The 10,907-nt window shown below is 43.0% G+C and overlaps 1 protein-coding gene across 4 annotated transcripts in view; it reads left to right on the top strand.

The window, feature by feature from the left end:
- Positions 1-651: 651 nt before the first annotated feature.
- Positions 652-10,907, top strand: part of ARHGAP24 (Rho GTPase activating protein 24) — a 199,338-nt gene continuing 189,082 nt past the window's right edge. For 3 of the 4 annotated variants that reach the window (XM_074154418.1, XM_074154417.1, XM_074154415.1), the window contains exon 1: positions 727-840. Coding sequence is in view for 1 of the 4 variants with exons in the window: in XM_074154414.1 (XP_074010515.1) it covers positions 661-840 (180 nt within the window). In the remaining 3 variants the exon portion in view is untranslated. Of the gene's footprint in view, positions 841-10,907 lie in introns of all 4 variants that reach the window. The other variant, XM_074154414.1, reaches the window with a different exon arrangement.

Here is a 10,907-nt window from a genome sequence, read left to right as displayed (position 1 = left end):
GTGTGCCAAAATTGTGATTTGCAGTGTCTGTAATTAGCGTGGTTGGACACACGCACTGCAGTCAGGGGATTGTAGGAGAGGATAGGCAGCTATTCTTGTATTTAGTGTCACCATTCTATTAAATGGACTTTAGAAAAATAAAGCAAACAAAAAAAAAAAGACTGCTTGTCTGGTGTGGTATATTAAGCTCTTTAATATTCCCGGAAAGCCCCAGGTCTCTCAAGGAAAATTAAATGGGGAGGTCCAGTAGTGAGAAGCATCCTGCTTTCCTTAGTCTGAAGACATACTCTAAGTTCATTCCTTGTTACTGCCTGTAACCCAGCAGAAACTCACCTCAAGAAACAGCTGACGTCTCCCTCAGTGATGGTTAAAATATTTTAGACTGTACCTGAACAAATCTTTTGCCTCTTGTCTGCTTTTTCGCACCTCAGTTCATTATTATTATTGTCTTTTATAGGCGACTAATAGTCTCTCAGCTTGATGGGGTGCTAGTATGAAAATGAGCGGGCAGATGGTGAATGATTTTCTAGCACACTTTTGTAGTTGGGATGTGTTTCTTTTCCAGCTGTCTTGAAAGGAGCAAATGACTGCCTGGATAATAATCTAATTATTTTATTTTTTCCTCTTGTTTTCTCAACAGGAGTGTTGCCCGGTTCCACTATGGAAGAACATAATGGCTCTGCAGAGACTCCCCCACCAAACCAAGGACAGCACGGTGCCGTTAAGTGTGGGTGGCTGCGGAAGCAAGGAGGCTTCGTCAAGACCTGGCATACACGCTGGTTTGTTCTCAAGGGTGACCAGCTTTACTATTTCAAAGATGAAGATGAAACCAAGCCCTTGGTAAGTGAAAGGAGAATATAGGATGGGAGGTGAGGAGGGAAAATAAGTTAATGCAAGCAGAATTACCTGGTGCGTAAAGAACCAAACGTCTCTGTCATTGACTCAGTACAACTTGGGATTTTGCTTACAGTGAACACAAAACTGACTCAGGCCTTGGCAGTCATTGTGGTTTCCCCATCAGGCTTGCTTCTAAAACTTCCTTTTCCAGGTTAGCCATTCAGTATTGGATCTGTATTTAGGGTAAATACCTGGCTATTCGCTACTGGATTGAACAATCTGTACAAAATACAATTTTACAATAATTCTTTTAGACAATAATATGATAGAAGAGAGTTAATGAGTTTATTTTCCAAATCAGATTGTAGTTTTTGTTTTGCTTACTGGTTAGTTGTGTTTGGAAGGAGGCAGAAAGAGATGATTACTCATAATGAGAGATGCTCTAATTGCACACCTTGTGTATATTTATTTATAGAAGGTGGGAGAACTATAGCAGGAGAGGACAAGACAAGCCAGTGGGATTATGTTCATAGCGTTGATGCAAATTAGAGAAAAGCAGAATCCAGTTTCTGGTGTGAATTCAGACTGGTCCTGAGCACCAGTCTGCTTAACGCTTGGGCTTGGGCTCTGTCCAGTGTGCACCAGAAATTATGCCATGATATTTGTGTTTTTGAAAGGGATGGAGATGTGAATGGAAGTGAATTTCAAAAAAATATTATTGGTCAGACATAAGACGTTGTCTACCTGGACTTTGGTAAGGCCTTTGACACCGTCCCCCACAGCGTTCTCCTGGAGAAGCTGGCGAATCATGGCATAGCCAAGTGTACTCTTCACTGGATAAAAAACTGGCTGGATGGCCGTGCCCAGAGAGTTCTGATTAATGGGGTGAAATCCAGTTGGCGGCCGGTCACCAGTGGCGTCCCTCAGGGCTCAGTTTTGGGGCCAGTCTTGTTTAATATCTTTATTGATGATCTGGATAAGGGGATTGAGCGCACCCTCAGTAAGTTTGCAGATGACACCAAACTAGGTGGGAGTGTTGATCTGCTTGAGGGTTGGAAGGCTCTACAGAGGGATGGGGACAGGTTGGATCGATGGGCCAAGGCCAATGGGATGAGGTTCAACAAGGCCAAGTGCCGGGTCCTGCATTTCGGTCACAGCAACCCCAGGCAACGCTACAGGCTCGGGGAAGAGCGGCTGGAAAGCTGCCCAGCAGAGAAGGACCTGAGGGTGTTGGTGGACAGCCGGCTGAACGTGAGCCAGCAGTGTGCCCAGGTGGCCAAGAAGGCCAACGGCATCCTGGCCTGTGTCAGGAACAGCGTGGCCAGCAGGAGCAGGGCAGTGATGGTGCCTCTGTCCTGGGCACTGGTGAGGCCTCACCTCGAGTGCTGTGTTCAGTTCTGGGCCCCTCACCACAAGAAGGACATTGAGCTGCTGGAGCATGTCCAGAGGAGAGCCACCAAGCTGGTGAGGGGTCTGGAGAACAAGTCATACGAGGAGAGGCTGAGGGAACTGGGCATGTTTAGTTTGGAGAAGAGGAGGCTGAGGGGAGACCTCATTACCCTCTACAACTCCCTGAAAGGAGGGTGTAGAGAGGTGGGTGTTGGCCTCTTCTCCCAAGGGAATAATGACAGGAGCAGAGGAAATGGTCTGAAGTTGTGGCAGGGGAGGTTTAGATTAGATATCAGGAAGAATGACTTTCCTGAGAGGGTGGTCAGGCCCTGGAACAGCCTGCCCAGGGAGGTGGTGGAGTCACCATCCCTGGAGGTATTTCAGAAACGTGTAGACGTGGCACTTCAGGGCATGCTCTAGTGCCTGAAGTTGTTGGTTTGTGTCTATTTGTGGGTGGGTGTGGGGTGTGGTTGTGGGGGTTTGTTTTCTTTTTGTTTTGGTGGTGTGGTTTTTTTTTTTTTTTTCGGTTGGACTTAATGATCTCAACCGTCCCTTCCAACCAAGAAGATTCTGTGATTTTGTGATTATTCTACAAGTAACTGTGTATAATGGGAGTAAAGATAAGAAACTAACAGTGTCTAAACCGTCAGTAAATGCTTTGGAATTCCTGAAGCATGCCCATTTCCTGCTAGTAATATAGGTAGCTACCATATATGCTTTAGTCAATATGTGTAGATCTCCTTGGTGTCGAGCTATTAAATTTAGAAGTCATTAACTATCAGTGTGAGTGCGGGGAATTGTCTCTGCCAACCTGTGTCAGATGCCTACAGGCACACAGAGCTAGTGAAGAAGAATAGAAGAAAAAGCAGTACACAGCTGTTAGTTTTAGAGTCCAGATAAGTGAATTGTCATTGATTCTTTATCATCATCAAATATAAGCGTCTTTCCCTTGTAATGTTTTATCAGTAAGAATAGCAGCTATCTTTTGCTCTGATATCCTTGAGATGTCTCTGGGGATCTGGCAAAGATGGCATTTCTGTTTACTGAAGATGCAGGCATGGTTAGCAATTATCTAGTTAATTCCAGAAGACAAAAAGAACAATAAGTAAGCAAGCCATATGAAGACGTAAAATCTCATTTCTGACAATTCTGTGTGATTTTTACTTCTTGGAAGTAATACTGTAGTTAGCCTTTTTAATTCTTTTTACTGTCTTGGTAAGTCACCTTATTCCTGACAGCCCATTGTGCTTTAGAAAGGTAGTATTACGTGAGATCTGAAGGTCAGCTATCCAATATTGAAATGGGCACAGCTGAAAGAAATCAGCATTTGGCATTCTCTGTTTCATGGTAAAGCTGTTGTTTAAATGCAGCCCATGCAAATGTATTTCTTGCTTTCTTCTCTGCCTATAGTTAACTACAGCTGTGTCTGGGTTGGCACAGTCTTAACTGAAAATGGGAAGAGGAAGTCAGTGCCTTCTCAGTGAGACAGCATGCTTTTTCTGTGTTTTTTTTGAGCAGCAGGAGAAAGCTTCCAAGCATCACCTCCTTGTTCCAGCTTTGCTGTCACACTTCCCTGGTGTTACTGAGGAAGTGAATTTGTGGGAGCAAAGCTACATAAACTGTACTGATGGAGCATCATTGATAGATGATGTAAGTGAGCAAGAATGGGCAAGTTCATCCAGTCAGAACAGTGTTTAGGTTTGGGCACCTATTCAATGTCGTTGCCACTCAACTTGATTTATGGACTTGAATTTCAGGTGTGTAGAGAGATCTTACAGAACTATGAACTAGCATTCAAGAAATATTTGTTGGTGTATGCCTGAAAGCAGACGATGATTTGCTGTTTCAGTTTATATCCCATCCTGAACATTCTGCTGTGCAGTTTTTATCCTCTAGATCTTGTTAAGCTCCTAACTGTTTGGCATAAGTAATGCTAAACAGTATTCAATGGCTCCCGGGATCTAAGACAAACCCCAGGAAGGGACAGCAGATCTGAATGCTAAGGTGTGAATCTTAAATGTGGAACTTCAATTAGTCTTTGATTGAAACTGAGTAAGTGCAGCTGGATTCTGAAGTAGAGGTCACCATTTGTAAGGGAAAGACTGTCTCTGATGTACAAACAGAATATATTTTGAAGTATATTACCTTCCAGCAAAATATGTGCTTCCCCTTTAGTTCAGTTTATGTAAAAATTTCTTTGACAGAAAAATCCATTTAATGGCATTAATAGGAAACATGACAAATTTCAATTGCATTTTTAAATTAAAATAAAGCATCTAACAAATGTGTTAAATAGAAATTAATATGATAATTACATAATTTGAAACTTAGCCCTGTCAATAGGGGAAATCTTTCAGTATTAGTATTGAATATGATTAAGGATTGAGCATCATGCTTTTTTACAAGTTAAAAGGGAATGGATAACATTTCTGAGTGGAGGGAAAAAAACTAATTGTATGCGCGCTTTAGAACTGCATGACAAGAAATGGACATCTCTCCTTGTTGCCTAGAGGATTTTCAGTAAGGGAGATCAGAGTATTGTTCACTCTGATCCATGTCTTTGGAAAGCCACAAGAACCAGCTTTGGTGTAAGTACTGAAGAGCAGTGTAGCAAGTGAAACGGCTTCCCGGTAGATGCTGCGTTGACTTCTAAGAGCAGCTCCCTCAGTCTTGCACTAAGTCTCTGCACACTTGGCTTCATGGACCTTGCTCAAAACTCCACTTTTCATGGAGCAAATTCTGGGACTTGATGTAAAAACAGCAAGGAGTGTCCAGACCACCGGTGATATTATTTTTTATTTTTTTTTCATTTCTAGATAAAACACTTGCTATTAGTCTAGGAAACAGAAACGGTTTTGGGATGGACATGTGCTACTGGGTGAACCCTCACCTGTGTAGGAGTAGTGCTTTGAAATATTGAGTTACCTAAAACCTACTGCAAACTCTAAGGGAGAAATTAATCAAATACAATTATGCAGCTGTCACAAGGAACGGCTGGGGGTTGATAGAGAAAGCGTGTTTCTCAGGAATTTCACTGGAAACTCAATATGCTGGATGAAATCACATAGGATTTTCTTGAGATTGATAGTGATGTTTGCCAGCAATGAAAGGATTTACCAGAAGAACTTTCTATTATTGGCTATTGGATACAATTTTTGAGGGTGGTAAATATGGAACGTAAAAACCAAACAAATAAAAAGCCTCCACAGAAAAACCCATCAGAAAGCACACCTTAAACAGTTCATGTGAATGCAATGGAATGGAAGGATGTCCAATACACCTTAGATAAAGGTTTTAAAAAAGTCAAATGACATGGTAATTCTGGTAAGGCAGTCAGCTGAAACAGTAATATGCTCTGGAGCAGTCCTGATAAAAGGTTTCCAGCTGATCTTCCTAAGCTTCGTCTAAAAGAAAAAAAAAAAAAGGAAGTAGACAAGAAATTGTGGCCCCGTTTTTCAGATGTCTGAATGGAGCCTCCTTGTGACTGACTGTACGCCCCTTCTGACAATTTCTGCTCGTGGAGTGCTTCTTGTTGGGTAAGCTTGCGGTGTAGGTTGCAGCGGAGCAGCTGGATTGCACTGAGCTTGGCGCAGTCGTAGCCTGGTTGTTCTCGCTATCCCATTGCCATTCAGCAGGCTGGAGTGTGGTCTCTGCTTTATTTTCTTTCCCTTCAGGGTTTTTGAGTTCGCATAAGCTCACTGATGTCAGGGACTGCTCATGGCAGTTTTGCATGTGTCATGCAAACTAGAAACAGATTTTGGGCTAACCATGTGTTCCTGGTGTAATGGAATTTCCTGTTTCTTGGAATGCGTAGCTGAAGGAAGAGAAGCCTCCGTGTAACACACCTTTCTATTTATGACAAGGGCATTTTTTTCCCCTTTCTGATCGTTCTTGATCTCTATCTACTGGTCTCTCAAGTTTTAAACTGAAAATTAACTTCTTAACTATCACTGGTTGAGTTTCAGGTGAGGCAAGAAGAGTTGTATCCTCTCTGATGGGAGTAGCAGAATCTCATGCCTTTTTCTATGTGAGACAGAAGCAGATATGACCTGGCATGGTGACAGGCAATCTGTAATCCGGTCTTTCTCATGTAGTGAACTGCTACAGTGCTGGCTGTTCAGTGCAGAAAGTGAAGTGAAAGCCCCAAAACTTCTTTGGGCTGTTTTACGGATTTTCAAGGGATGGCTCCTCCAGTATACAAATATCGGTAGGCTTTTTCAACTGAAGCAGTGAAATTTCTGGAATACAGGGATGGTTATTGAAGGATAAGTCTTAGCTTTTACATACAGTAGAAAGTTCTGCTATTTCTAATAACCTGTGTGCCTTTGTAGGTTTTTAAGTCCTGGAGGTTTCAGCAGCTTCTTGTAGAGACTCATTTTTTTATTGCAGTGTCTTATGTCAGTGCTATTCAAAGTATAATACACTTTGGTCAACAGATACCCATGGGAATTTTGTACAAGAGATTAGTGCGATGAGGCTAAGTTTATTTGAAAACAGGGTGTTTCTAATGCCGTTATTGTGTTGCTTGGGAGAGGTTTCTCAAATTCACAGACTAAATTTCTGTCCTCAGCCTGGCATGAATAACCACAAGGTCAGTCACTGTGGTGCTCAACTTAGAGGTGATCAAATTCCAACTTTAATCCCCTTTTCTGCTTCTTTGAGACCAAAAATGTGGACTTGAATTTTCAGTAATTATTCTTTGTTTTGCTGCTTTGAGAAACTTTGGAGGTCTTGGGCTGGGCCCAAGGGAGTCTGAAAATTTTCACAGAAAGAAAAAATGTTTCTCCTCCAGCATTAACTGCCACATTAATTACAGGAGTGTCGCTAGGCACTGTGCAAGGTTATGGATTCTGTGCCAAAATCAGGTAATTCTTGTTTAGTGCTTTGCCCCAACTTATGCTGTTGGAAATTCAGTTCCTCTTTGAAGATGGTTTTTAGATTTTAGTGCAATGCACGAGTATTCAGTGTGTCCCTCAGTCAGCTTTGCATGTAGCTGTTGTGTCATTATCTGTGACTCTGTGGGTAACATCTACAAACTACTATCCCGCTATTGTACCGATTCGTTTAAGTCTGTGCATACTTCATTCCTGAGGGCTTGTAGCTTTTCATTCTCCCTGAACTTGAGTGAATTTTTCAAAACAGCTCTCAGGAGTAGTCTGTCCTTCTTGCATTACTGCTCTTCTCTCTCTTCAGATCCAGCTCTGACCTCAACTTCCTTTGCTTCCAAATACATTGGCTGGTGAAATAGCTGGCCCCCTCCTCTCCCAGTATCTATAGCATTCATAAAAGACCAGCTGTGCAGTTGTTGGTCTCTGACATGGTTCACTGTCTCCATCCCATTTGATGACTCGGAAAATCACAGATTAAATGGTTACCTTCCTCCTTTCCATGCCCCCAGCAGTTCCACTAGCTGCCTGAGTAGCTAGAAGTTTGTAAGTGTTTTCCACAATCAGCCTCATTGATGCATTTTGACACCCACCTGCCCCAAAACAAACAAACAAAAAAAACCAGTAGGGCTAGATGCTGTTCAAATTTGAGAACATGTCTGTCTCCTTTTACACTTCAGAAAACCGGTCCAGTGACTGAAGTTCAGAATTCCCTGAGCTGAGACAGTTTTGTAGGTGGGAAATGTCAACCTTTCATGATGTTTGGACATGGTGTTTCCACTGGGATTTCTCATTGTTATAACCCAACTTGGAAAGTCAGGAAGGTAAAGAAAAGTTGATCCCATCTGGGTCTGCCTCAGATTCAGGCAGTTTATGTGGCAGGCAGTACAGCTCCAGGACCTCTTCCAAAGCCATTTGGGAACAACAAATACATGTTTCCAGACTTCTGTATCTTTAATCAATCCAAACTGGGAAATTAGTTTTAGTAAATATTTTTGTAATAGAAAAAAGCAAAAATGCTTTATGGCATTGATTGAAAATAGTAGCACCATTGACCCATGTGTGCATTCAGAGCTAAAGCTCTCAAGTATGCTCCCATGTGTTGTATAAACTGGGTGTATAATTAGACTCAGACAACAGCTGCTGTTAGGTTGGAAAAGATAGGGGCTCTAATAAGATGTAAACTGGGCAACAGTTTAATTTCTTGGTGGCCAATGCATCTGCTTAATCCAAATGTTCAGAGAACTGCCCCCACCTTTCTTTTTGTGGGACCATGGAACTAGCTTGTTTGTTAATAGTTTGCTAACTCTGAATTGAAGTTAAACCCTTAGTGTGTTTCACTGCATTTCACGGTTGACCAATACTTCCAGATGTAGGAAGCCGCTACATGGTACAAAACCTGGTGATGGGGCTGCCCAGTCTGTAACTGTCTTGAGGCTTGCATTTTTTTTTATGCTTGCATCTTTCTCTCCCTCCTTTCCTCTCCATTTCTGTCTCATGCCAATTTGACAGGGTTTGGGGCAGGGAGGAGAGGGGAGATACTCTTTTCTTTCTTGCTTGCCAGATCAAAAGTGCGTTTCTGGTGGATGATAATGAATGTATATTTAACAGGTTAATGAAGTTGTGTGGAGAGGAGTAAGGTTGGGATGAGGTTCAACAAGGCCAAGTGCTGGGTCATGCCCTTGGGTCACACCAACCCCCTGCAGCGCTACAGGCTTGGGGCAGAGTGGCTGGAGCTGCCTGGCAGAAAAGGACCTGGGGGTGTTGGTGGACTGTGGGCTGAACATGAGCCAGCAGTGTGCCCAGGTGGCCAAGAAGGCCAACAGCATCCTGGCCTGTGTCAGGAACAGCGTGGTGAGTAGGACTCGGGAGGTGATGGTCCCCCTGTCCTGGGCACTGGTGAGGCCCCACCTCTAGGGCTGTGTCCAGTTTTGGGCCCTTCCCACAAAAAAGACATTGAGGGGCTGGAGCGGGTCCAGAGAAGGGCAACAGCAGCTGGTGAGGGCTCTGGAACACAAGTCTCATGAGGAGAGGCTGAGGGAGCTGGGGGTGTTCAGCCTGGAGAAGAGGAGGCTGAGGGGAGACCTTCTGGCTCTCTACAACTCCCTGAAAGGAGGGTGTAGCCGGGGGGGGTCGGTCTCTTCTCCCAAGTCACAGGCGATGGGACAAGAGGAAATGGCCTCAAGTTGCGCCAGGGGAGGTTCAGATTGGATATTAGGAAAAATTTTTACACAGAAGGGGTTATTAAGCATTGGAATGGGCTGCCCAGGGAAGTGGTTGAGGCACCATCCCTGGAGGTTTTCAAAAGATGAGCTGACATAGTGCTTAGAGACATAGTTTAGCAATAGGGAGTGTGTGTGTGTGTGTTTGTATGGTTTTCTTTTGTTTTTTTATCAGAGTTAGGTTGACGGTTGGACTAGATGATCTTAAAGGTCCCTTCCAACCTAGATGATTCTGTGATTCTAAGGTTGGTGTCAGGCTGCTGCTAGTTAAAAAATATATCTGATGTTGTGTTGTGATGGTTGTCATTGGTTGTCTTCTTACTAGCAACTTGTCTGAAAGACTGCTGATCTAAATTCCTAATCATGCCAGTGGTTTTGTATTACCAGCTCCAATGCAATGCAATGCCTTGTGTCACGTTCAGTCAGACAGCAATGGTCTGCTCTAGGTGTTTCTCTCTAGCTTTCCTTGCTTAATAGCTATTGGATCAGTAGAGTAAAGCAACTAGTGTGAATACTGCTACACAGCACACGTGAGGGTGTAAGGTGAAATTCTGTGAAAATCAATCTCCAAATTAATCTTTAAGTAAATTTAATGCTTTCTCTTTCAAGCGTATGTGGAGTCTTAACCATTATAAAAGTAAATATTCTTTTTTTGCACTCCATCAAGTTGGGCAGCAGAGGCTATGAGATAAATTTGTCTTGTCTAAGGGCAAACATTTGAGATAATGACTAGATATAGGATGTTGTGTTTTGGAGCCTGACTGATCACATTCAGTGACATTTGATCAACTCATGACCTAGAGCTGGTGCAGGTAGCTTCTTGTTTAGCATATGCTATTAAGAGAATGCTTGAAATGTGGAAAGTTCAGTAGGTGCTGCGTTATCTTGTGTAGGCCATAGTTAGCATCCCTAGTGAAAGCACACCCAGTCCTAGGTGTGCTTGCTTATTTCCTTCATATTACTAAGGGACTTATTTAATGTTGTTGCTGTAGTAACTGAGGACCGATTCCAGCAGTATTTTTTAGCAGCATTTGTGCAAGTCCACTGCTTTCAGCTTTGTTTGGCTAGACTTTATAAATGCTCTTCTGTATGAGCTTGGGCTCATCGTGTGAAAAATGACCTGAATCCCATGCGAGTTCAAACACAGCAAAGTGGTGCAGACGTGCTACGTAACATATAGACACTGTAGACAAAAAATAATCTTGCTCGGTGTCTTGGTTGTTAGAGTCTTTGGGTTGCCACGTGTTCCCTGACAAGCTGAGCCAGACATTTCAAACCCCTTTGTACAGAACAAGTTTATGAGAATGGCCATCACAGGCGGTATTTGTGTTGGCAGCCTCAGAACAGAGGCCAAGGACTGAATGGTAACAGAAGCAGCTAAATTAACTTCTTTCTAATGCTGGAAGGACATCCTTTTCAGCAGACTTGCAGCACAAAAGTTGAGCTAACAAAAGCTTTCCCTGTTACTGCTTGGGCTGCAGATTAAAACCCATTAAAAGCCTATGCAGCTACCCACAAAGAGTTCCTGCTCTAAGTGAGTAATTGCAGTGTCTCCAAGACAAAGCAAATGCTT

The sequence above is a fragment of the Numenius arquata genome, chromosome 10 (genome assembly GCF_964106895.1).
Source record: "Numenius arquata chromosome 10, bNumArq3.hap1.1, whole genome shotgun sequence".
Taxonomy (NCBI): Eukaryota; Metazoa; Chordata; class Aves; order Charadriiformes; family Scolopacidae; genus Numenius; species Numenius arquata.
This window is presented reverse-complemented; position numbering and strand designations above follow the sequence as displayed.